Raw genomic sequence first — 27,328 nt, 5'->3', positions numbered from 1 at the left:
CAAAATGAGTTGGAAATGTTAGTCTTCCTGTTGTACATGATAACATGGCCAGTAGACAACAGCAACGTTTTGCAACGTCATGAGCCAAAAAAAAATACGTCAACCAGGCAAAGGTGCGTGCAAATGGATTCGGAGCATAGCAGCAATACACAAGAAAATTTGTTTGAATCATCAAACCAACAACAAGACGATGATCTTTTTGGAGATTCAACCAGTGGGGATTTTTCCTCGTTTTTGGGATCTGACACAGGACTGGAAAACCTTTCTTTGAACGATAACAAGGAATCGGATAGTAAGGATGATGGAAAGAAATCATCACCCATACCTACCGATACCATTCAAATCGTAAATGATGAACCTCAAGTTGAATCACTCGAAAATACCATTGATAGCCACAATTCTTCATTGTCTGCAACTCACAATACGGATGATGATTTATTCGGAACTTCCAACAACGAGCCTTTTATGAAGGAAATTCCATTGAACGAAAATTCAACATTTTCAAATGTAGCTGAAACACAATTAATGCCCTCTACTTTGCCATCAGTCTTATCATCAAAGAACCAAACTTTAGAAAAAGAGGACGCATCAAGTCCTCCTATGCACTCTCCTCATCTTGACACAAATTCTTTCGGACAACAACAAGACCATCATCATGAGAAAACTCCTCCTCCATTGTCCTCTCCTCCTCCTCCTCTACTGACTACTGCAACATCAACCAGTGCAACCTCAAAGCCTTCGGTAGCCTCGAATCGAGGAGCTAATCGATATGTGAATAGTTTTGGTGGTAGTAGCGGCTCGAGCAATGCTGTTTTCACCCCACCATCACCACATCCAACCATGACAAACTCAACCACACACCATTTATCCATGAATAATCCTAGTAGTGGTGGTAATATGATGAATACAACTGGTAACATGCCAGCCAACATGACGAATCAAGCAGGCTTAAACAATGGAATGCCTCCAACAACATTGAACAACATGTCTTCTGCTGCAACGATGCCTCACCAACGTATGATGTCTTCTCCTCCACCAATGATGAATACCTTCCAACATAATTTAACAAGTAACAATAGTGGAATGATGCCCTCTACAAATATGATGACAAATAATAGTGGTCAATTCGGAAATCAAAATTCAATGATGAATTCTACATTTAATAATAATACTGGTATGAATACAAGAAACATGATGACACCTCCTCCCTTGATGGGAGGTGGAATGACACATCCTTCATCATCATTTCCAAACAATTCAGCTCAAGAAAATTATCAATTCAACAACCTACCACCATCCAACACGATGAACCAACAACATCAAGGCACAATGTATCCATCATCCTACCAACAAGGACGTAATAGCGTTTCACCAACTAATTTATTGAATCAAAGTGGGGCTGTAATGGATGGTATTGCTACGTCAAGAATCATGACAGGACATGCTTCCATGAATAATTCTCAATTTTCAAGCAACAATAACAGTGGAATGAACATGCTCAATCAATCACAATATAACACACACATGCCACCTTCATCTCCACAATATGGAATGACTTCTTCCACATTTAATACATCCTATGATCCATCTACAATGATGGGAGGAATGACTAATAACCTTCAAATGCACACGAACCAATTCGGAATGATGAATAACCCACAACAACAACAATATCCAACCATGTCCATGATGATGGGTATGAATAATCCACAAATGATGTACCATTCGCAAAGAGCCATGTCCCCAAGCTATCAACAAAACTTATTGCTTTCAAAGCAGCAATTACAACAAGAATATGAATTACGTATGAAACATCCAAGACCAATTTTTACTTTTACTTTTGGAGGTAAAATAATCACATCATTCCCAACTGCTCAACGAAAGGCTCCACTACACACAAGCGCTAATACATTTTTAGCTGGAAATAGATCACCAACAAATTTTCATGGTGATCAGACAAGTCAAGAATCACAAGGTGGATTTTACTATCCAGGTACTGTGAAAGTTCACAAATTGAGTCAAGTCCTCAGAATTGCTTGTCCAATGGTCAAGTCCTTGGAAGATTATCCAATTGGTAACATCTCTCAACAATTTGACAATGATTCTAACAACAGTACCATTTTGGATCATCTCATCAAGTACATGAATTTGAAGATTTATGAAAAACAACAAATTTTATTCCAACAATCAGATGATCAAGTGGTGGGAGAAAAGATGCTTTGGGAACTAATCAAAATTGTTGCAAAGAACGTCAATGGAAATATTGGAATGATCTCAAACGACATTAATGCTCTTTTGACCGTACTTTGTTCCAGCTCAACAACTCCAATGGATGACGTTGTTGTTACCTCAAGTTCTACATCAGTAGATGTTCAACCAGAACAAGTGATTGCATTACAAAACATGTTAATCAATGGACAAATCAAACAAGCTTGTCAATATGCTCAGAGTAACAAGATGTGGACTCACGCCATACTTTTGAGTAGTATGGTTGACAAACAGACGTATCAATCGGTAGTATCAAATTTTGCATTGAGCGCATTGAACCCAGGAACGCCTCTACGTACTCTTTATTGTACATTTGCAGGCAAACCATTAGATGCATTTGAATCTAATTCCATTGTTAGCACTGATCAATACGGAAACCAATATTCTTCACAATCTTCTCAAGATCAGCAACAACAGATTGAAAAACTATGTTCTCAATGGATTCAAAACTTATCAATTTTGTTCAATAATAGACAAGGAAAGGTATCTCAGGCAGCTATTGAAAAGTTAGGAGATGTGTTATGGAAAGATGGTTATCAAGTACCACAATCACACTTTTGTTATGTATTGGGAGATATTGCTACATTGATATCTGCTTTTGCCATGACTCAACCACCATCATCATTGGCGTCACCAGGAAGATCCACACCTCAATCACAAACTCAAGTGAATCAACAATTAATTACCAACATGATTGCCTCTACTTCTATTGTGAACAGAAGAGTTCTTCTTATTGCAGGTGATAACAAGCGAGATATTAGACACTATATTTCTGATGAGAGTATGCAGTTGACTGAAGTGTTTGAACTCTTAAAGTCCATCATGACAAGAAATATTTTATCAAGTTTACAAAATGATTCACAACAAATTCCTCCAGTTTCCTTGTTGATGAATTCTACTCTATTATCTTACAAATTAATTTATGCATATTATTTGGCAGAGTTTGGATATTTGGATAAAGCCAACGAATGTTGTGATTATTTGATTGATGTGGTTAAAAAGACACAACAAAATGTGAGATTTGGAATTTCATTCAAGTTGCACCTTCAAGAATTGAAATTAAGAATTCAAGAGTCATCCAAACTCACTGGTGCTCCAGTTTCATCATTGAGTGCATCGTCAAAGAAACAAACGAGTGGAGGTGGAGTGACTGGATGGTTCATGAGAGGTCTTGAAAGCATTATTCATGGAACAGATTCTGAAGAATCATCACCCACAGCCAACCTTTCACAACCCATGGGTCATTCCATGTCCATGCCAAACATTGCTGTGAATAATAATAATGGTGGTATCATGATGGCAATGCCGGGCATGGGAAGCATGACCTCCTCACATCTTCATCATCAACCAAACAACACTATGCTACACACACGACCAGCCAGTTATACTCCTCCACCGACTCAATCACACACTTTGACACCACCACCTCCATCCTTACATCAGACCTCACAAACACCACCACCTCCATCGTCACACGCAGACCAAAATGCATCCAATAATAGTGGCAGTAGTGGAGTTTCATCTTGGTTTAAAGGATGGTGGGGAGGATCCTCTTCAAAATCATCCTCTGGTAAAAAAGAAGCCAATATTGGTAGAAAGAATGAATTCTATTATGATGAAGATAAAAAGAGATGGGTCAGAAAAGGACAAGAAAATGAAGTGGTTGAACAAGTGACTGCACCACCACCTACTCTTGCATCCATTCCTTCGAACAATTTGCAATCTGCTGCTTCCCAATTACGTGGTGGAGCATCACGGTATGTGAATATGTTTAGTGGTGGTGGTCATCCTCATGCTGGTATGAACACTTCTTCGATGACCATGCCTTCTAGTTCATCAACTCCACCACCCATGATGATGAGTCACTCTTCTACTCCTCCACCACCATCCATGAGTATGAGTACTACTTTCACAAATTCGTATTTCATGCCACAACACACCCCAACCACCACTGGAGGTGGTTATGAAATGCCATCCACAACAACGGACTTTAGCATGTCCATACCTCCTCCTTCAACGAGTAGTACAAGCACAGTTGGAATGACAAGTTCACAACCACCACCACCAACCAGCAACATGTATTAATATAAATTCATGAATACATTGGTTGTGGTCATGCTCACATCTTCAAAGAATTTGAATCATCATAAAAACAATTTTCATTCAAAAAAAAATTGAATTCATTTGCTTGCTCATCGTTATTCTCACTCACTCATCGGATCGCCTTCCACACATGCCCAAAGTCAGAGAATTAAAACATCACGAACAAAAACTTCTCAAAAAAGTTGATTTTTTGAATTGGAAATCGGATGGTGTTACTCCCGAATATAAAGAATATATTTTAAAAACTATTCAAAAATATCAATTGCGTGATCAAAAAGAATTTTTCAATTATCAACGAATTGCAACACAAATTAACAACACTATCAATAACATCAAACAATTAGATGACAAACTCTATAGAGATTTTAAAGTGAATCAACTCGTCATGCTCGGAAAAAAATTATTTGATATGGGAATTTTAGATTCTGAAGCTGAAATTGAAACCTTGAACAAAATAACTGTTGGTCGTCTGTGTAGAAGAAGAATATCGTACTTGTTAAAGGTGTTACATTTTGCAGAGAGTGTTCGATTGGCGAACATGTACATTCAACATGGACATATTCGAATTGGTCCTGAAGTGGTGAGAGATGAAGCCTTTCTTGTTTCTAGAAATTTAGAAGATTTTATAACTTGGACCAACAAATCCAAGATTAAGACAACCATTCAGAAATTCAATGAAACCTATGATGATTTTGATGCCATGTTAGAATAAACTCTTGTTACATGCAGCAGACCATATGCAACGAATGAGAAAATATTTTCTTGTTACTGAAATTTATCCAATGTCACACGGTGCGTAATGTGTTATAAACTTGAAAAGTCTTTGAAGTGGTCAAATTGAGCTCATTTTCCAAATCCATGCAAAGTCTATCTACCATTCATTCGACCTGTCCATTTAAAGTATTTAATAGTATTCAATTATTGTACGTTCATGAATGAACCTTAAAACTTGTTCACGATCCATAGTTCAATAAATAATGAACCACCAAGATATACAATAACACAAATATCAATCCAATTAAAAATAGAATAATATTCTCTTTGAGACCTCCATAGTGATGCCTCCAATGTTTCATCATTGTTACATTGTATTGATTTGAAAATTGTTTCTCAAATAATTGATGATTACTATTTTGAGGAGTTTTCATTGATGATGGAGTAGAGATTAATAATTCACAATTTTCTAACTTTGGAGGACTCATTCTTTCGAAATGATCATTCATAGATGAACTATTCGATGACTTTTCATTTGATATTCTCTTTTCACTATTCATGATTAATTCTTTTAAATAGAGTGTTTTTTCAATCGTTTCTTGTGGAGATTCTTCACAATATTTTTGTAATTTGTTTAATTCTTCAATGGTTGTAGAATATCCTTCCACTTGATATTCTTGATGTGTTAAATATGGTCCATATTTAAATTTTGATGTTGTTTGCATGGATAAAGATGGATCATAAAAATCTTGACCTGCATTCAAAGTACGAGATGAAATCCATGTGTGATGATTTGAATAACAATTGTTATTGACATTATTGGATGAATGAAGAGTAGGAGAAGGGGTGGTATTATTTTTCAATGCACCACAACCACAACCACCTCCACCACGAGACATTGGACTTTTCAAGGAAGCAGTAGTACTAGTAGTAGTAGTAGTATATTGATCATCATCATGATTGGAAGTAGTAGTATTGAAAAGAGTACAACAAGAGGTACAACCTTGATTCCTTGTTGGTGTTCTTGTGAAGAGTGGTGAATGATGATGATTCGGAGAGGAATGACGAGGACATCTCGATGAGGCAGAGTCATCAACCTGTGATTGCGCCACCAACGACGAGAACATTTTTTGAGGCGGAATCAATCGGTATTTATTGAATATCATAATCATGACGAAACAAATTCATCAATGAAAAAAATGCAATTCATGGTGTTCTTTGGTGTACACTGGTACTACTACTACTCGTCGCATTATCGCCATGCTCGAATATTCTAGCCATGACGGTCATGATAGCCAAACCTTTGAATCATATGGTCAATGATCGAAAAAATCAAGGTCATTCTCATTTCACAATGAATTCCATGAACACTCAACGATCATCACCACCTCCACACTCATCACCCATTTCAATGATAGATCCAATGTTATTACAATTTCCAATTTATCCATTCACTCGTCCTCTCACTCTCTCTGATAAGGGTAAAGATGTATTTCTATTACAATTACTTTTATTGAGACATTCTTATTGTCATGCCCGATATGGTGGTAATCAACAGAATTTATGAGTGGAATATTCACAGATCAAACATTGGATTGTTTAATTCAATTTATGGCCTCTCAACACCTAGTTCCATTGAAACATGAATTGACACCACAAACTGCTTTTCATTTACTTTTACTCTATTCTTATGATCAATACAAAGATGAATATGTGAAATTTAATTCAAAATTGAATGAAAGTGGACATGGTGGAGAATGGATGAATTCAACTCTTCAATTACCACAACCTTACAAGTATTATGTTCATGTTCCAGTATATTCCAATCGTAGTATTGAAACAACATGTTCACTTTTTGATAAATTTGGTAATAAGAGACATTTCTTTACATGTAGAACACATGGACAACAAAACTTTAATGAATTTACAAGTGATGGTAACACCCCTACTGGATTATACACCTTTGATTTAAATACACCTGAGGATGATCCAAAAGAATATGGTCCCTATGATGTCAATAGAGCGGTCTATGGTCTTAAAGGCAATGCTTTCTATATTTATCCAAAGATTCGAAGTGGAATTTTATTACACACTGGTGAATGGTCAAGCTATCATCCAATGCCTAACAGTCATGGTTGTATTCATGCTCAACCTCAAGATATTGAGAGAATTGCTCAAATTTTGAAAAATGATTTGGGAGTGGTAGCTCATGAAAATTTATTTGGAAAGGTAAGTGAGAATACATATTGGTGTGCGTGTGTGGTGTGTGTTAAAATTAGTTCTTATATGTTCTTATATTTTCTTATATTTTCTTAAATTTTTTTGGTTGTTGTTCTTCCATCTTTCATTTTTGAATGTTCCGTGAAGTACCCTTATCCATTCCAACAACAAGGTTTATTAAGTGTTGTACAATATAGTCATGATGATGAATTGTAAACTTTAATAAAGAACATGACTGTAACTGTGGATTGACCTTACAATTATTGAACAGCATTCATTTACTTGTTAAAAATTTCTAACAATAATTGAACAATGAAATGATACGGAGTCTCTGATAGATAAAAACTAGTTTTGATCATGAAAAAGATCATGGCAGCCCAAAAAGTGAAAAAGAATCCCCAAATAAAGAATGTTCTTTTGATAATTTGCCAATAATAGTTGGTAGTAGTATTTGATTCCATGTTGGATTTTTCAGATTCTTCATCGACTGGTTCTGTGGTTTCAACAAGACCTGTGTTGGAGCTGGTACTACTACTAGCAGTGACTGGAGTATTCTTTTTTTTATCATTTCGCTTATTCCGAGAGAGTGTACCATCCTTTGTAGAAGAACTCGTTCGAGTAGTAGTAGTCGCTGTTGTTGTTGTTGTTGCTGTAGTAGCAATAGAAGTAGTAGCAATAGAAGACTCACCACCCTGTTTTGCATTCTTCATTCTTAATTCTTGACCACTATAAGGAATGGCAATAAAATAAAAAGCTGACACTACCATGACAATCATTGCAAAATATCCTTCCAATGCAAAAGACATTCTCATGGATGGATAGAAAAATGTAATGGATTTTTCATAGGGATTAAATTGATAAGGTGGAGGATTTTGAATTGCATTAAATACAGTTCCAGCCATACAAACAATATAAATAAATATACATAACATGAATAGAGCATATTTTCCAAATGGTAATAAACCTTGTAATGTTGAAACACCAATAATAAATCCAGCAATAACAAAACCAATTAAAAATATTTTGGAAAATGAAGAGAGCATGGAAAAGAGAGATGCAGTACTACTACTACTAGTAGAAGTACCACCACTACCACCACTACCACCATTACCACCAGAATCACCCACTTCCAATTCAGATTGATATTTGGTATACAATTCCTTCACATATTCAAGATCAATAAAATCTTTCAATTCCGAACTCAATTCTTCATCATCTTTGAGTGCCATTTTAACACAATCCCACATTTGTGTTTCTCTCAAATTGCAATCCAAAGGTTTTAAATCATTAAATTTAGATTGAATATTAATACTTGGTAAATGAGTCAATTGTAATGTTTCAATTAAAAATTGTTGAGATTGAGGTGTAAATTCAACAAGTATTCCTTTGATATCTTTTGGAAATGATTCAACATATTTCACAAGTAAATCTCGATAGAGTTTACAATGAAGACATTTATGAGATGTTTCTTGTTCTTTGGTAAATGTTGCAAGAGTAATGATGTGATGAGTGGAACGATATTCTTTGAGAAGAGATTGATATTCTTGTTTGGTTGTAATTTGATGAATGAGTGTGGATGATGAGGAGGTGGTGGTGGCATGGAAGGATGATGTCGTGAACAAGATTAGAATGATGATGATGATGGAAATGAATTGGATCGTCATGATCATTGGGTTTACTTTAATGCTAGGAGGTGAAGGATGAATGATGGGACGACCTACGGATGGATGGGTGTGTTTGTTTTGATAAATAAAGAATTATTCTTTCTCTCTAGAGAATTTGGTGGAAAAGGCTCAGTCTGGCACAACACGTGTCTCTATGGCTGCTAGAGAGAGAATGGAATTTTTTTGTTGTTGTTTGAAAGATGTTTTCAAAAAAAATTAAAAGGATCACAAAAGATAGAATGACACAAAAAATTGTTTCAAACGAAGATTGTTTCATTCAAGCTGTCAATATTTCCGATCATTTAGATTTAATTTATTCCTATGAAAAAGAATCCTATCCTGAAGATGAAGCTGCCACCTATGAAAAATTAAAATATCGATTATTACATGCCAATGATGTTTTTCGTGGCTATTTTCGAATGGACACTCTCGATCGTCCTCATGTTGGTTCACAGGACACAACGCAACAAACCACCAACATGACGGATTTAAATCCCTCCAAACCAGTACAATTGATTGGATTTGTATGTGGAACGAAAACAAGTCATTCCACTCTCACTCATGACAGCATGTCTGTGAATGATCCAAATGGAAGGACACTCTGTATTCATTCAGTGGTGATTAAAAAAGAATTTAGAAATTGTGGATTAGGTCTTCACATGTTACAATTATATTTAAATTATTTGAGAGAGAATCATATTTGTGATCAAGTATTACTCATTACAAAGAAACATTTAATTCATTTCTATGAAAAGGCAGGATTTAAATTGAATGGTGAATCCAATGTGGTTCATGGTCAAGAAAAGTGGTATGAATGTGAATTGTTATTGATCTGAATATTTGAAACTTTAAAGAAGAATACATGATGTACTTCAAAGAATGTTGTTGTTGTTGAATTGTTGTTGAATTGGAGAGAGTATATAGTAAATATTCAAAACTCAATCGATCGTTATATATTCTCTCGTGTTACTCTCTCAATGGATGTAAACCTTCCATTGACACTTATATTCTCATCACATTGTGATGATACTCACTCAAAATATGGAAATATTGGAATACTATTGTAGGATTCATTCTAACATTTCCTTTCAATTCTGAAATGAGGGAACCAGACGAAGAGCTAAAATGGAAACTCGCAATTTCGTCCTCACCTTCTTCCATTCGATTATTTTGTGCATTAGAATTCACTATGAAATCTCCATTTTGTTCACCGTGTGAAAAATCCATGTGATCCAAATGATGAGATTTTGTTGCTTGTGAAAATACTGATGATAGAGATGTCAACTGAGAGGTTTCATGATTCATGAACTGAATAGATTTTAAATGGCTGGTAGTACCAGAAAATCTTTCTTGACTCGAATGGTTATTTTCAATCAGCAATGGTTTCGTATCAGCATGATCACTAGTGTCCAATGGAGATGTCATATTGCTCTGAGTGGTCACCACTCTGTATTTAGTCTTTGTGTAATTACTACTCGATGGTTTGGAATTAAAAAGGGAGTGCGGCGAGTGGTCAGAATTATTTTGATTTCTACAAGTAGTGAGGTTGTGAGTTTTTGAATGTTTAGAATTCAAACTTGTCTCTTCATGAGGCATTGATACCTTCCTCGAGGATTGTGAGTTGGATGATTGTACATTGGATGGTTGAAAGTTGGATGATTGTATAATAGATGGTTGAGAGTTGGATGATTGTACATGGGATGGTTGTGAGTTGGATGATGGTAAGATCTCACTCCTTAAATGCGTTTCAATATCTGGCCGTATGGAGTGTGATGGTGTTACTAATTCTTTCATGGTCTCAACTCTGAGTCTATTAAGATTTTCATTCGTGTCGTGATGAATCGTCTGATTTGGTGATAACTCTATACAACAAGATCTAATGACTTGTCCAATCTCTTTCAAGTCTACTACATGTTGAGCATGTTGAATGATTACAGAAAGATTCAACAAGATGGTTTGAGTATTCAAATTTTTCATGATAAAGTAATCAATGCTTTTGGCAAGTATGTACAGTCCATACAATACATGTTTCTCGCATGCAGTTATTTCTCTACCATCGAAAGTAGTAGCTGTGGTCATGCTATTCATGCAAAAAGATGGTTCTTGGTTGCAACAAGGTGTGGTGGAATTACTCTGTACATGACTCAACGTTGAGTGGTTATCCCAACTTGCAACAACAGGATGAGATGGTCTGAAGAACTTGCATGACCATGAAACAATGGAACGACATGCATGTACAAGTTCTTCGTTGGAATACAATTTTCTTTGAAATATCTTGTAGAATACATTCACCATACTCAATAGATCCATAGATTCATCATGTTCGATTTGAGTTTTCAAACATGAATAAATAATATCACTTTGGAGTGCAGCATTCTGTTGAGAGAGAGTACAAAACAATTCATACACTTGCATCACACAATGAAGAGACATGGAAGATTCCGAACACATGAAAATATCATACAAGGTACAATAATCATTGTTGATGATGGATTGAAACTCATTGAAATGACATGTATACATGTAAATGTTGGCTATTGTCTTGAAATCACGTTCTGAAATACTCTCGAGTGATTGGATGGACTGATAACGAGGAGAATTCACAAAAATGGGAGATGATGTCAAATGATACTGGTCAATTAAAAAGTTCTTCACCAGAGTCAAGATATCCTTGTGCGTCGTCGTAATCGTAGATATTTGCTCACTCCAATGCTTGAAAGATATATCGGTAAATTGGTTGAAACTTGTTGTAATGATGCAATGATTCATGCTTGTCATGAACGCTGATGAAAAATTCTCACTAAATAACGTTCTTCCTGGTTCGAATAGGTACATCTTTCTCTTTTTCTTTAACGAGTCCTGACAAGTAGTAGTAGTAGTATCGAGTCGTACGAGAGAGAGTCTATGATCCTCTTCTTCACACATTTGTTTTCTTTTCAATGTTGAATGATTTTCTAAAACTTGAAGGGTCTGTGGATGTTGATGTCCCACGGTAGCTCTAATGTTGTCATGGTCTGATTTATCAATGTGGTTGTGCTCAAGAGAGGAATCCAAGCAGTGTTCTTGAGTGGTCGCCGCACTCCTGACGACGACTCTTGTTGCTTCAAAGACTTCTTGGTCATGACATGCTTCATGAGAAGGCACTTGTCTCAATTGTTCCAACACTGCTTTCACCTTCCTATTCTGAAGTCCAAATAATTGTGAAACATTTACAACTGTTTTCTTTCTTCTATTGTTGGTCGAATGTGGAAGATGTTGTTCAATTTTCTTGGACAATTCACTTTGTGTGAATGCTTCCACGTCAATGGGTGGATCATCACACCGTGCCTTAAATACATAGACAGCATCACCTTCTTGTTGGTATGATGGATTAGATTCAATTTCACAATAAAATTGATAAGACTCGTGCAACCATGATGTACATTTGTAATGAACAGGATATCTAGTGTCGAAATTTAAAAAGTATCCATAATTGGTAATGGTCAGTTTGTCATTGATGACATGGGGTAGAGAGAAAGAAACCTTTCTCTCAGTTGCAACTATGGTTGTTGCTTTGGAATCTTCTGTTGCATTTTGTATTTCATGGTTGGTTTTGGAATCTTCTGTATGACGATTATTGGAAGCTCTTTTGGCGAGTCTCCTTGATCGAACTTCATCTTTGTAAATTAATTTAACTTTCTTTTCTTCTTCTCTAGATATTGATGAATAACACTTGACACAATTGTTAGGAATGTTTCTACTTTCAAGACATCGATAGACGCATGTGAGATGAAATACGTGATCACATTTCTCTAACTTGTAAACTGGAGTGTCATCATAGAGAGGCAATAAACAAATTCCACAATCAGAATTAATATCAACGAAAATGTGATCCTTGATCGTTGCAGAAAAATTGAATTGAACATCGGAAAGTGCTTGTTCTTGTTGAATGGTTTTGGATCCAATATTTTGGTGATTACAAAGCATTGACATGGAATGAACCAAATCATTGGCCATCGTTGTATCATCACGAGTCAATGCATGATCCATTGCTGCGGGCTAGAATGAATCATGAGCAAGTCATGGAAAAAACATTGTGCAGAAGAGGGAAGGAAAGGGTTGAATTCATTTTTTAGAGTGATTCAGAAAGGGGTTGGTGGTTTGGCAGCTGCTGTATCAAGGTATCGTTATGACAACAAATTTTTGATAACGGCCCTGTTGGGGGGATGATCTGAAGAAGATTCGCTTTAAAGCTTTCAAGCAAATTAATATAGTTGAGTAATGAGGAATGCCCCGAAAACTCTTCTTGGGAAGGAGTAATTTCTTCAAATAATTTGAGGGGTCCTTGAAGATCTATTTACGACCACATTAGATTGAATTCGGGCATTGATGATGTACTTACCAAGGTCCTCTGCAAATAGATCGCAAGAATGACTCAAAGTTGGTTCAATTGCTTTCAAGCCTTGATGCAGTTGACCAAACTTCATTGTGGTAGGAGAGCCTCGGTGGATTTGAGACATTTTTTTTGAGCTTTGTCAAAGCCTTTTCTCCCTTAAGGAATTGTTTGTTAGAACCAAATGATTGTACACCTGATAACATTAATGAATTAAATGGATGGTCGTCATTACTACCAATATTTATAAATCAAAGTTTTTTGATATACTTTCGAAATGGTGATGGAATAATATCTTCATATAATTCTTCGTGAGGTTTCTCATCAGCAGTAGTGGAAGAACTAAGTGATGGATCTATATCACAATGAGTATCACCATGAGCATCATCTTGCATGATTCCTTCTTCTCTCTCAAATAAGGATATTGGTGTACGGAGTAGGAATGATTTTTTAAACTCCTCATGCATTTTTTCCTCCAAAGTTTCCACTGACTTCTCCTGTAAATGATAGTGTTGAATTTGTCTTAATAGCATTCCATGAGAATCGGTGAAAGGTGAAGAGTTCTCCTTTCCTGTATCCATGTTAGTATCCATGTGGGGTGTGCTCTCCAATGGGATGGATCGATGGTTCTCAACGAAATCTCTTTCTCTTATCAGCAAGTTGCGTAACTTGTTCTGCAGTTCCTTTTCCTTCTTTTCAAAATATTCGAACCTTTTGTGTATTTCTTGTTGTTTCTCTTTCAATAAATGTATTTCTTGTTTTTTCTCATCCAGCGTGTGATTGACATCCTGTACGATCTTTGAATACATGGTTTCAAATTGCTCACGATGGTATTGATCACAATGGTGTTGGCATTGCCTTAATACATTGTTCACAATCTTTTCATACAATTGGTGTTCATCAATGTGATTCGATGAGAGGAGCGAAATTTTCTCGTTCATATCTTTCTTAAATAATTCCATTAAATTCATCACGTCGCTCATAAAGTTGCTAAACATTGTTAAATCGCTCATTCGTGAGTGATCAGGAATGGTACATGATTCACAATTGTTTGAGAGAGAGGTTGAATCATCTTCATGTGGAGGATTTGAATTCTCATGCTCTTTAACAACTTGCAAGTTGCTCATTCGTTGTAACAAACTGTCTTCCAAATCCCCTACTAACTTCATCACTTGTTGAGAAGATTCAATGTTTCTAATTTCAATGCTTGTCATTCTATTAGTCAACTCTTCATATTTGTGCTGCAATTGCTCACTGAATCTGTGTTCACAATCAGATTTGAGACTTTCAAAGGTGCTCATTGTGGCCATCTGTTGGAACTGTTGCTCCATACTTGTTAATCTGTTTTGAATTTCACAAAACTGTTGTAATGCCGAGTCAGTAGGTTCTTGACTGACTTGATTGGATGTATCGTTGAGTTCAGTTTTCATTTGTGGTTCAATCTCAATAGATATCTCCTCATGGATTGGTATGATACTGTGTACAGAATGATTCTTGTGTGTGTTTGAATCATCAACCATGTTCATGCTGCCATGAGAATGTTCCTTTGTCATTTCTTTTTCATTCATACGAATCGTCATGAAGGATGTGTCATTTCGTTGATGGAATGTGTCTAATAATTGTTTGAATTGCTCCTCTAATGATGATAGTTTACATTGAACATGTTCAAACATTGTCAATCTCGCTTCTTGTTCTTGATGAACGAACTGTTTGATATTGGCCATATTTTCAAAGGAATAACTCTCAAGTGTGTTCATTCGATCAACAAGTTCTCTATGCATTGGATTGGATGTAATCTGTTCAATAATATTGAGAATGTTTTCGTATCGCAGAGTGGTGCTATTAAAAGAGGTTGTATTCGATATGGTATGATTATTCGTTACGATATCGATGATGGTTGGGAGTTTCATCTCATCATGTACCTCCATGCCATCTTTGGGTTGCTGTTGTTGGTTGGAGTTTTCTTCGCGTCCCTCCTGAATGGTCATTTCTGTTTGCTCAGCATGAAAAGATGCTTCACAAGCCAGACTCTCAGGGTGTTCCTTAATGATCGACTCACTTTCAATATGATCTTTTGAATTGAATTTCGTAGATTCATGACAACTAATTTCATGTACCTCTTCGCAGGTTGTTGCCAATGGCAAAGGTTGGAAAATATTTTGAATTGCCGAGTCATGATGCAAGGTCCATAACTCTTTCATCTCCTTCTCCATACGATCCAGTCTCTCAACGAGTGACTGAGAGAAATGTTGCTGTTCTTGAATGGTACTATTCATTTGAATCATTAAATCGTTAAGTCTATTCGTTTGAACAAGATCCATCGATTGTAACTGTTCTTCCAAACGCTTCCAAGTATCTTGTTGTGGTGGAATGCTAGATACTCGATAATTGAATTGTGTTGGAATGATGTTTGGTGCTTTTCTTGTGAATGACAGAACCTGTTGAATGACTGTTGCAGAACGACTCGTCTCTCGTGTTGAATTCACCTCTACTTGAGGAGAACATGTATATTCACTTGTGGAATTCTCATCGATGGATTGTTCGGATCGATTCCACTCAAAATTGTTCTCTTCAAAGAATGTTTTCATGGCAGGATAATCATGGAAATACGTCACACAGCATCGCATACCCCGCTTCTTATTACAGGGTCTTTCATAGGTATTGAATAGACAATAACTTTCATGACCATCATAGAATATGATTATGAATTCAAATATGGATGGAGAGGAGCAAGTGTACGTATCATGATCGTTATTAAGATCTTGAGTTTTGTATGCCTTAACCAACCAACATGTTGGGGTTGATGAATCTTTTCGATCAAAGAGAGCTGATAGATCTGAGAATGAATCATTCAACTTAATCTCATGATCCATTTGTAAGTGAGCTGAATATCGATCACATCTATTCAATATACTACAAATTTGCATAACAAAGGAGTCTTCATCATTTCTGTAATCTTTTAAATGAAACAATTTTCTTGACATTTCAAATATTCCCTCAATACTCGTTTGAGAAATAATTGGTATTCTTTGATATAATAAATTGATTGAAACTTCACAACATAGTACTTGTATCAGTTGTTCCTTCTCTCCATGTGATCGTATGTAATTTGAATCTATATCAGCAACAATGGCACGAACATCTGAACGGTAGTTATTATCTTTGAGAGTGTTTTCAATAGGTTCACTCTCGACCGTTGGTGTTTCATTCGTTTCATTTGATATGTTAGATGAGAGAGGTGTTTTAAGATTCAATTCTTTTTCACCTTTGCTACCACTGCTTGTATTCAACTTGAATGGAGTCTTGTTTTCTTCATGAACAAGATCATACTCCTCATATAGAGAGTAATCGAAATGTGAGTGTTGTTGATGTGGAGGTGTACGTTGAGTAGGAGATCTTCCATAAACGTGAATGCACTTATCTGTTCGTTCTACTCTTCGAATCAATGACGGTGAATTTGTTTTTGAGGATTTCTTGGGTGTTGTTTCAGTAGTAACAATAGTTGTATCTTGTAGTGTCGTTTTGCAAGTTGTTTGGCTTTTACCATGTACTTCAGCATGTTCTAGAATGGATTCATTAATTACTTGTTGTGATTTCTCGTGATTGTCATCTGTTTTGATATCACTCGTTGATGGAACAATAGGTCTGTACTTGATATTGTCTGAGATGAGAATTGGGATGTGATTCTTCTCGTTTGAATCATGCAATGTCATGTCGTTGTCATTCAATAATAGGCGATTGTTGGTATCGTCATTAGAAATGGCTCCGAGAGAGACCACGAGTGATTCAGGAATAGAATTGAGCTTGACATTTTGTTGGGTCACATTTAGAAAGCCATTTAGTAAATCTGGTAGGTGATTCAGTTCGTTTTCAATCATTTGCTGGATCTGAGAAAATATGACCGTCATGGATTGAACATGATTCAAAGTCACAGATTGAACTACTTGTTCCAACATTTCAGGTGATAATTCAATAGAACCCTCAATAAAGTATTGATTCAATATTTCATGTGCTGTTTTCAACTGCGAGCATTTGGATTTCAGGCTCATCGGAGATGTTTCATTATTAAAAGAATGTAGGAATCGATCTAAATCCATCCATAAATCTACTAATTCTTCGCACGAATAGGATGATTGCTTGCAATATTCTCGGAATTGAGAATGATTAAGAATGTCCTTAATGTTCATCCTACTAGATAGTAACACTGAAGTGGTGGTCGAAAAATCATGTCCTTGTTGTGGGGCATGAGAGTGTTGATGATAAGAGTTCTGAGCCGTTGATCATTTAAAAGAGAATAAGGCTACTACTACTCACTTGCTGCCAATACTTACGTGATGTTCCTTCATGGTTTAACTGGTGTACAAATTATGAAAATTTGGGAGGTGTTGTTGATGATCGTCGTTGTGCGTAGTTGAGGAGTGGTGGGTGAGGACAGATCAAACAGCCTTGAGACTCTCTCTCGAACAAAATCCTGAAACTCCAAAGTCTTTGAACAACAACAAACGTTTGAATGGAACACTTTTTTTTTTAAAAATCATTCTCGAGTGAGTGTATACACTTTGAGGGTATATCATAAGAGACGGACGAATTGTATTAAAATCCCAATACCTTCTTGACCTGTGCAAGTAATTGCAATTCTTCAGAACTTTGTAACTGTTTCACACCAGGTGCAGTCGAGAATAGTGTAGAAGGATCTGTAATGAGAGCACGTGCAATTTCTTTCTTTTCCTCATTATTATTGGAATCTTTCATAATTCTATAAATGGTTAATAACATGCGGAATGCAACATCCTTACTCTTCTCATTGGGAAGAAATTCTAACATGGATGACAATAATTGAATCTCTTCATCTGAATTTCGTTGTGGTAAATACAATGATAAATTACATGAGAGTGATGTTGCAGTTAAACGTAAACCTTCCAATTCTGAAGTGAGTGATGTTGAAATCATATCGACCAATCGTGTTAATCGTTGTTGTTGTTGTTGTTGATGTTGTTCAGATCCTCCATTTTCTTCAATAATAAATCGCACAGTGTCTGGAATGCTTGTATTCGATTGATAGTATCGATCAAATAAATTACAATACAATCTCATAACCATTAATTGTGTAGGCATTGAGCAAGTTGAAAATTGTGAGACAAATCTCTCTTCAATGATTTGCATCACATTCTTGTGTGATCCAATGGTAATTTCTTTTGCATATTTTGATGTCAATACAAGTAATCTTAATAAATCTAAAATTGGAAATGCATCACTTTCTTTGGTATGTTTCAATAACTTCTCTAATACAATAAATGTTTGATCTGAAATGAGAGTGGACTTGTCTTGTTGATGTGGTAATTGTAAATATTGTTCTAATTGATTTAATATTCTAGTATCACCATTCATATCATCAACCAATTGAGCATTGGTTGATTTCAATTTGGTCATGACTTGAGGAACATTGGATTTGTTATATCGATAAATTTCAAGTCCATCTTTAAAGAGAGTATTCGTATAACCAGTATTACCACAGTATTACCACCAGTATTACCACCAGTATTACCACCACTCGTTGTTGTAGAAGTAAAAGTAGTAGGAGAAGTGACATTGTTAAACGGACCAAAAGCATTACCCATATTACCCATTTGATTCATCATTTGATTCATCATTTGTGAGACGAGTGGATTATTCATCATTTGAGCCAAATTATTCATAGCACCAGTGCCCAATGGTGAAGGTGGTGGTGGTTGCATCATCATTTCTGCTGGTGGATGTGCACTTCCACCCATCATTTGATCAATCATTGGTTTTACCATTTGACCCAATGGTGTTTGAAAGAATTCACGTGGTAATCCCAATATATCATCAGGAATGGAAGATCCTAATAAAAAGTTAGCACATTCATTCGTAAAGTTATTACAATTATTCTCAAAGAGATTGTATTGATCCATTCGGAATCGAGTTTGTCCAATATTGTGAACATAATCTTCAAAGAGTGATTGATCGATTTGAGTATCACCCAAATGAATGATACGAACTGGTTGTCCATACGGAGTGGTGAGTGGAGTCATTCGTTGAACACCTCCACCAAAAAAGTATTCTTGTTGATAAACGACAATACTTGTGTGCCAAATGCCAGGAAAATGTTTACCAGTAAATTGTTGAGAGAAGGCGGATGCAAGACCCATGGAAAGGTCATAGACATAGAGTTCTACTTTGTGAGTCCTTGACATGATGATGAGAGAAATGGAAATGAATCAGCGTAGATGATGAGAATTGGAAGAGGAGTGGTGGTGGTGGTGGTGGTGTTTAAGAATTCTGATATTAATATTAAAAAGCACAACAATAATGAATCTTTTTTTTTTGATCTTCTTCCGAGTAAAGCCTGAGAGCGTGAAGATTGAGTGTGATGATGGAAGGAATTAAACCTTATTTTTGAGTTGTTGCGCAGTTGAAGCAATTCTTGCGCACATCATCATCATGGTTGTCGACAAATTGAACAAACAGATTGAATATGACCATGATCATTGGTCATCCTCATGGAATTGTGTGTCAATAACCATTCCAATAAGAGATTATAATCGGTCTGGACTCACCCATCGATCCTCACAAGAAAAATGTCGAAACGTTCGTCCAAAGGTGTGAAGAGATTTTCAAAGACAACAACACCTCTCTCGATACCACTCTTGGATTATCCAAGTCATGATGATGACACGACTTTTGATCATAATAACCATCTCAACAACAAGAATTTCCAATCATCATCCTCACCCTCCTCCTATTCTCATCAACACCACCACCACTCCTCTTCCAATTCTCATCATCATCATCATGAACAACAACAACAACAAATAACACAGCAACAACAACAACAATACACCTCTTCCCCATACTCTCACACACTCTCTCATCAAATCATAAAAAGCACATCCATCACCATGTATGAATCTAGTTCGATTCAACACTTTCTTTACATTCTATTGAATATATTGACACTCGGAATGATTCATATCATGTTCAATGAGAGAGTGAAATGTACTTTGAGATTTAAAAAAACCAATCATGTCAAGAATGCTCAATGTGTCTTGATCTTTCATAACAATGAATATACGATATGTCCATTGAAAAAGATTATACTACCAAAGAAGGTGATGCATCACTTTGAATCTTGTCAAGATGGTTCTCCTAATACTAGTACTGGTATGACTGGTACTGGTATGACTGGTACTATACCTAATAATAATAATAATAATAATAATACTAATAATAATATTAACAATACTATGAAAGTATCAACAACACCACAATCACACCCACAACCACACCCACATCAACAACAATTCATTCACTTTCAATATCAATATCAAAGATACATGTATTTACATGAATCTCAACAATTTGCACTCATTGATTCCATTCCACTTTTATATTTATTACATGAATACAAGTCAAAAACAATGCATACAGGTTTAGATTCACATACTCATCTTCAACGATTGTTTTTATTTGGAAATAATTTTATTCACATCACAAGTACTAAATTTATGAAAGTATTTCTGAATGAATTATCGAATATCTTTTATCCTTTCCAATTTATTACTCTATTGTTTTTAATATTTATTCGAGGATATTATTTTTTTAGTGCCATTCATGGCTTGTGTTTATTATTTTCATTCGTGTGTGCAATTAAAGTACATCCACATCGAAGTATTACTAAAAAAGTAAAAAAAGAATTATCTTTATCCTATGAATATACAAGTGAAATTAGAGTATTGAGAGATTCACAAATATACATGGTTGGAACATCAAATCTAGTACCAGGTGATATTATTATATTGAATAATGTTACAACAGTACCATGTGATTGTATTTTATTATCAGCACCGAAACGAATGTTATTATGTGATGAATCAACATTGACAGGAGATACTGAACTCTCACACAAGATACCACTCGATGTTGTTGATATTGTTGCAGAAAGAAATCTTTCAAAGAACCATCTCCATTCAACAAGAAATTCCATGAATCATCATCTCCATTCAACAAGAAATTCCATGAATCATCATGATTCAACAACAGAAAGAAATGATATGAATCATCATTATTCAACTAGTAGTAGTAATCACTCTATTGATCAATATCATGTATTGATTGGAGGTACACGAATTGTCAGAGAGCAACAACAACAACAAGACACGAATGGAATGGTATCATTCGATGAATCTACACGAACAACATGCTCAATTAAGGCACTTGTCATTCGAACAGGTTTTCATACAGTGAAAGGATCCATCATTAGAAATATTCTACTAGATGCTGAAAATCAGCATAGTCATCAGTTATATGGTGGTAGTGGTAGTGCTGCTGCTTCTGACACTCACAACCATACCTCTACATCATCATCACACTATTATTTCAACAATGCTCAAAATAATCAACAACATTTGAATCCTCTCAATACTCACACTTTGAAATCTAAAAAAAGAATTAATAATTACATGAATGATTTATACTATCTCATCTATACTCTAGTAGCACTTGCTTTTATTTCTCTCATCATTCTATCGTTATATTTTGGTACATTGTCCTATCATAATTATGCAAATATTTTCAATAACATTGATGAAAAGTCATTTAATTTATTTTTAGAAAGTAGTGAAGATTCATCATTTATTGGTTACATTTCCATTGTATTTATTTTTATTAATAGTGTTCCACCTTATTTAATATTTATTGTAGTGACATTACCAATGATATTAACCAATCGATTGTTATTTAAAAAACATATCAAATCTATTCAAAGTATTGATAGTAGTTTATTTAAATTTGGTTTAATTGATTTGATATGTTATGATAAGACTGGTACTTTATGTGAATCGAACATGTCCTTATTTGGAATAGTGACATGTCATGATTTATTACATCCAACCACTGATCTTGTAAATTTGAGTGAAGATGTTACCAATTTATTAGCTTCATGTCATAATTTATATTCGAAATATGATAAGGATACGAATAGTCAAGTCTTGATTGGTGATACCATTGATCAAGCCTTATTAGAATTTACAAGTTATGAATTGAAAACATGTTCATCCTTGAGTCAAGTCATGATGACTCAAGGGTTCAATCTCATTCCACCTGCTCAATTCCGTGAAAGAGGTTCCATTCATATTTCTAAAAATTATCCCTTTTCTTCAACACTTAAAAGACAATCTGTACTCATGACCTTTCCTAAAATGGTAGTCTATTCGAAGGGTAGTCCATCGAGTATCAAATCCATATGTTCTCATCATACTCTACCTCCTAATTATGATCAAATTGTACAATATTATGGATTACAAGGATTTAAAATATTGGCAATGGCCATGAAGAATATTTCCAATCCTTATATGGAATCATCATCTCTGAGACGTTTCTCTTCACCACCATTACAACAAGAACCATTACAACAGCAACCACCATTACAACAGCAACTACAGCAACAACAACCACCACCACAACAACAAGAACCATTACAACAACAACAACAACCATCATCATCACTGAATACTTTAAACTCTTCCACGAGTCTTGATCAAAGAGAAGATGTTGAAAATCAAATGACATTTCTTGGATTTATTTTATTACAAAATCGAATGTATCCTCACGTTAAGAATGAAATTAAACATTTAGAGAGTGTGAATCAAGTGAAAACTAAAATGATCACTGGTGATAATATTTACTCGAGTATTTATAGTGCCATGGAATGTGGAATGATTGATAGTGATACAGAACAAGTATATTGTGCATTTTATGAAAATCATACGATTGAATGGAAGAGTGTGAATGTGGTTCAATTATCGAAACGGAATTCTTCAATGAGTTTAATGAATCATACACGAATGAGTGAGCATTCTACTACATTGGATAGTAATACTAGTAATGGTCATAATAATCATGGTTTTGGTAATAATAGTAATACTAATAATAATAGTAATACTAATAATCATCATGGTTTTGGTAATAATAATAATCATGACAATGAGAATGGTAATCATACTCATGAAAACAACAACACTCCCAACACATTCATGAATGACATTTTTACTCATAATGACTCGATGGATCCTTTCATTTCACCTGTTCCTCTTCCTCCTCAGTGTGGAGGTAGTGATCATGATGATGATGATGAATATGATCTCTCATCCAGTCATCATAAGAGATCTTTTAAAAATTTATTACTTAATAGTGTGAGTATGGCTCATTCCAATCCTGAAAAGAAGATTGCACTTGCAATGACTGGTGAAGCATTTCAATATTTGAGAAGTCAATTATTATCTAATTCATATCATTCATTCTCTGAATTATTACCATTCTATTCTCAATTACTGTGTCTATGTCATATTTATACAGAAATGTCACCTAATCAAAAAGGATATCTTGTGAGTGATTTTAAGAATTATTTAGATCATATTGTGTGTATGATTGGAGATGGAAGTAATGATTCAATAGCTATGAATTGCAGTGATGCATCTATATTTATTTCAAAAACTAGTAAGGGTGATGATCATACTAGTAATAATTATTATAATAGTAGTAATAGTAGTAATAATAATAATAATTATTATAGTAATAGTAATAGTCATCATAAGGGTCATGAAGTACCTCAGAAAAAACGACCAAGACAAGGAAATTCCAATGAACATTCCTATGCTGCACAATTTACAGTACCATTAGAAGATATTTTGAAGAGTTCTATGGAATCCACCACTCCAATCAAAACCTCTTCCTCATTACGAAAGAAGAAATTCTCTGAAAAAAACATGACGAAAGAAGTAGACCATCATCAGGAAGATTCCATGGAACACTTCGACAATTCTAGAATGAATCCCATATCTCATTCGAATCACTCCTATGTCCAATTGGATCATCATCACTCGACCACAACGTCAACATCCATCTCGCCTCGACATTTGAATAACATTACCACACATCTCATTGCCATCGCACAATTAATGCTTGACAAGATTCATATCAATAGCAAATTCATTCTCGTATTCATTTATTTACAATTTATTATAACATGTCATGATGTGATTATTTACGGTTATGATATGAGTGAAAGTATGACCATATATACTCATATATTCAAAGGCTTGTTATTACCAATTTTATTATCATTGAATCCAGTAGTCTCTGATTGTGAGAGTAATATCAAATATAGACCATCCAAATCCATCATTAGATTTCAATTACTATTTACAGTATCTTTACAAATACTCTATCAATCTATTGTATTTTTTATAGTCATATTTGTATTACACTCACCTTATATACAAATGCAACAATCATTAATATTTCAATTCTCCAACTTCCAATATATGAGTGTTGCCATGTCCTATCAATTGACTTACTATTTTAGAACAAGTTCATTATTTTCCTCAATTAAGAAATCATTTAGAAATTATACATTTTGGATGATTTGGTGTCTTTTATTCATTTTGGATTTTATTATTTTAACTCCATTCCCTGCATCATTTTCCTTTGAAAATTATATCAAGATGTTATTTAAACTTACGAATTTATTTGTCGATGATGTTGCTAACAATGAAGCCTATGTTCGAACTGGAGGTCGTGATTATGTGTACACAGATCAGAGAGACATTGAAAAATCATATTATATGATTCTCAAACTCGTAATTTTGGGAGTCATGTTCGTGAATATATTTGCCACTGCATTGATTGAATGTTGTACAACATGGGCATACAAATTTTACAAACATTTGACATTCTCAAATCCTTCTCCTAATAGTGGAATGACATGGAAACGATGTGTCGATTTATTTAAGAGTCAAGAATACAGCAATCAACAACATCCATCATCAAGTTCATCCACTATGATCATAATACCATACTTGACAAGGAATTTCAAGGAAGAATAAATATGATCTGAGATTCTTTTAATGAAAATCCAGTGGTTGGTTTTTCTAATATTTTCACACGAGAATTCTCTCATGAATCAACAAGTAATTGATTCTTGTTTGGAACGGGCTGATAAAATTGATGAATATTTAAATGACAGCCCTTTCAGGCAAAGTTACTCCATTCCCTTTTAGTTGGGCCTATCTTGTGCAATATAGGAGTTTTGAGCACCAAGAGCTTTGTTGGAAATCAAGACGTCGCAAAACAAGTATTATTTCATACATTAAGAAGACTTTCTGTTTTATTTTCAGGTACCTTTGCAAAAACCTTTCATTGAGCTAATCAACTTCGGATAACATTACAAGCCCAGCAATGATAAAACAAAAGCCAGTCAAGGGAATATTGTATGATTATTCGTAATTTTTTGATATTTCTAAAAGTAATATTTCCAAAAAACAATAACAGTGTTCTGATGCCATTAATATATGTTATGTGAAGTTTTATCACAATGACTTTCTTCTAAATCGAAAATTGCTGCATAATGTAAGTAATTATACCGTGAAGTTTGGTGTTAGATGTAATGGAGCAAAACTGGGGATATAATATCTACTATTAATAGGTATAACTTAAGATGGTGGTGCTAACTACGCTTGTTTACTAGTTTACAGATATATTACAGCAGCGTTGACTTTATACAACACTTGGAAAGACACCTTGAGCAAAGGTATGCTATTTTCGGAATAACTCAGATTACCAATCGTTAACATCAATTAGTTACTTTTGTCCTTCTTCGGAAATCCCAACTCCTCAAGATGAAAAGTAATACCTGTTTGAATGTTCTGAAAAGAACGGAAGTGTTTTGTAACGAAAACAATAAGGTTGACTAAAAGTATGGCTAAAAAATGTCAACAAATCCACAACCAAAACAGCTCTCTAAAGAGCAAACTAATACCACTACTGCAGCTTCCCAACAGTCTGGCACCACAACAACAACTCAACATAGAGAACCACAAGCAACACACTCAGTACCACCAGATTGGGCACAGATATGGATGGCCCAACAAGAAACAATGATGAATAAACTTTCTGAAATTGTTCATTCATTGACACCTACTGCTGCTTCCTCCAACGTTGGTAGTAGTGCTCAACATGCTGCAGAAGCTCAAGCAAAAACCAATTCAAGAAATGATGACGATGATAACAAAGTCGTCTATCATAAGAAACCAGGTCCTTTTAGAGATTCCTCACAACACTCCTCTCGCGACGAAGACTCTACTACTGATGAAGATGAATTCGTTGAAGAATCTGATCGTGTTACCAGTGGTACTACTCCCAAAGATAACCTTCCAAACTTTCAAGAAATAGATCTTGGTGATATCGAAGATGTGCGAATGTATCTGAAGAAGAAAGGAATTAAGAACCTTCGGTCAAAAGATCCTATTGAAATTGAAGAACTCTTCAGAGCAGAGAGATTGAAGGATTTGGAACACTCCTCCAGTAAAAGCTTTCAAACACGAATGAAAGCACTACTCTCAAAATATAATTATATTTTGAAAGAACAACATATCAGTGAGCTCCTCAACGAGAACGATAAGAGAATTGTATCAAAAAGTTTACCTATTATCATTCAAATCAACAACATCATTTGTAAGCTTTCTCGTCATGTAACCTCCAACATTCACACAGGAGAGAATATCGAAGTGAATGAACTCATTTCAATGCTATCTATTTTTATGAACACTGCGATCACGGGTGGATTAGACACCAACTTTGAAACCATGGAGAATGTTTCACGTCGGATGATCACTCCTTCATCCAACTATGACCTTCTTTCCCCAATAATCAAGAAGGAATCAGAAAGAATTCTCACAAACAAGCTACACAAAGAAGTCTCTAACAAGTCCATCTCCAAGCCTACCAAGATGAGAAACAACAACAACTACTACAAGAGAAACAATCGAAATTTCAGGTACGGCAATAACAACAATGACCATCACGAAGACTTTCAAAAGTCCACCTTCAACAATAACAACAACAACAACAATTACGCCTCCAACTTCAATAACAACAACAAATCCAGTCGAAAATTCTGACTTGAAAGGGG

At 35.1% G+C, this 27,328-nt stretch overlaps 11 protein-coding genes across 11 annotated transcripts; 6 read left to right on the top strand and 5 right to left on the bottom strand.

Annotated features, from left to right (window-relative positions):
* Window positions 1-123: 123 nt before the first annotated feature.
* Window positions 124-4,353, top strand: C9374_010248 (uncharacterized protein; the record flags this gene model as incomplete). Its single annotated transcript, XM_044685771.1, has 1 exon — window positions 124-4,353. One exon carries the CDS (start codon window positions 124-126, stop codon window positions 4,351-4,353), a length of 4,230 nt encoding a protein of 1,409 aa, XP_044544048.1.
* Window positions 4,354-4,501: 148 nt separating this feature from the next.
* C9374_010247 (uncharacterized protein) lies at window positions 4,502-5,083 on the top strand (the record flags this gene model as incomplete). The annotated part of the gene is made up of 1 exon (XM_044685770.1): window positions 4,502-5,083. One exon carries the CDS (start codon window positions 4,502-4,504, stop codon window positions 5,081-5,083), a length of 582 nt encoding a protein of 193 aa, XP_044544047.1.
* A 241-nt stretch (window positions 5,084-5,324) lies between these two features.
* Window positions 5,325-6,212, bottom strand: C9374_010246 (uncharacterized protein; the record flags this gene model as incomplete). The annotated part of the gene is made up of 1 exon (XM_044685769.1): window positions 5,325-6,212. One exon carries the CDS (start codon window positions 6,210-6,212, stop codon window positions 5,325-5,327), a length of 888 nt encoding a protein of 295 aa, XP_044544046.1.
* A 436-nt stretch (window positions 6,213-6,648) lies between these two features.
* On the top strand, window positions 6,649-7,521 carry C9374_010245 (uncharacterized protein; the record flags this gene model as incomplete). The annotated part of the gene is made up of 2 exons (XM_044685768.1): window positions 6,649-7,314; window positions 7,453-7,521. The coding sequence occupies 2 exons, from the start codon at window positions 6,649-6,651 to the stop codon at window positions 7,519-7,521; spliced, it is 735 nt and encodes a 244-aa protein (XP_044544045.1).
* Window positions 7,522-7,583: 62 nt separating this feature from the next.
* C9374_010244 (uncharacterized protein) lies at window positions 7,584-8,969 on the bottom strand (the record flags this gene model as incomplete). Its single annotated transcript, XM_044685767.1, has 1 exon — window positions 7,584-8,969. One exon carries the CDS (start codon window positions 8,967-8,969, stop codon window positions 7,584-7,586), a length of 1,386 nt encoding a protein of 461 aa, XP_044544044.1.
* A 239-nt stretch (window positions 8,970-9,208) lies between these two features.
* C9374_010243 (uncharacterized protein) lies at window positions 9,209-9,805 on the top strand (the record flags this gene model as incomplete). The annotated part of the gene is made up of 1 exon (XM_044685766.1): window positions 9,209-9,805. The coding sequence occupies one exon, from the start codon at window positions 9,209-9,211 to the stop codon at window positions 9,803-9,805; it is 597 nt and encodes a 198-aa protein (XP_044544043.1).
* Window positions 9,806-9,971: 166 nt separating this feature from the next.
* On the bottom strand, window positions 9,972-12,998 carry C9374_010242 (uncharacterized protein; the record flags this gene model as incomplete). Its single annotated transcript, XM_044685765.1, has 1 exon — window positions 9,972-12,998. One exon carries the CDS (start codon window positions 12,996-12,998, stop codon window positions 9,972-9,974), a length of 3,027 nt encoding a protein of 1,008 aa, XP_044544042.1.
* A 594-nt stretch (window positions 12,999-13,592) lies between these two features.
* C9374_010241 (uncharacterized protein) lies at window positions 13,593-17,687 on the bottom strand (the record flags this gene model as incomplete). The annotated part of the gene is made up of 2 exons (XM_044685764.1): window positions 13,593-17,609; window positions 17,673-17,687. 2 exons carry the CDS (start codon window positions 17,685-17,687, stop codon window positions 13,593-13,595), a joined length of 4,032 nt encoding a protein of 1,343 aa, XP_044544041.1.
* Window positions 17,688-17,934: 247 nt separating this feature from the next.
* C9374_010240 (uncharacterized protein) lies at window positions 17,935-19,556 on the bottom strand (the record flags this gene model as incomplete). Its single annotated transcript, XM_044685763.1, has 2 exons — window positions 17,935-18,818; window positions 18,863-19,556. 2 exons carry the CDS (start codon window positions 19,554-19,556, stop codon window positions 17,935-17,937), a joined length of 1,578 nt encoding a protein of 525 aa, XP_044544040.1.
* A 384-nt stretch (window positions 19,557-19,940) lies between these two features.
* On the top strand, window positions 19,941-25,244 carry C9374_010239 (uncharacterized protein; the record flags this gene model as incomplete). The annotated part of the gene is made up of 1 exon (XM_044685761.1): window positions 19,941-25,244. The coding sequence occupies one exon, from the start codon at window positions 19,941-19,943 to the stop codon at window positions 25,242-25,244; it is 5,304 nt and encodes a 1,767-aa protein (XP_044544039.1).
* Window positions 25,245-26,126: 882 nt separating this feature from the next.
* C9374_010238 (uncharacterized protein) lies at window positions 26,127-27,317 on the top strand (the record flags this gene model as incomplete). The annotated part of the gene is made up of 1 exon (XM_044685760.1): window positions 26,127-27,317. One exon carries the CDS (start codon window positions 26,127-26,129, stop codon window positions 27,315-27,317), a length of 1,191 nt encoding a protein of 396 aa, XP_044544038.1.
* Window positions 27,318-27,328: the final 11 nt, after the last annotated feature.

Source organism: Naegleria lovaniensis (genome assembly GCF_003324165.1).
Source record: "Naegleria lovaniensis strain ATCC 30569 chromosome Unknown tig042, whole genome shotgun sequence".
Lineage (NCBI taxonomy): Eukaryota > Heterolobosea > Eutetramitea > Acrasida > Naegleriidae > Naegleria > Naegleria lovaniensis.
The sequence above is the reverse complement of the archived record's forward strand: the minus strand, read 5'-3'. Positions and strand labels throughout refer to the sequence as shown.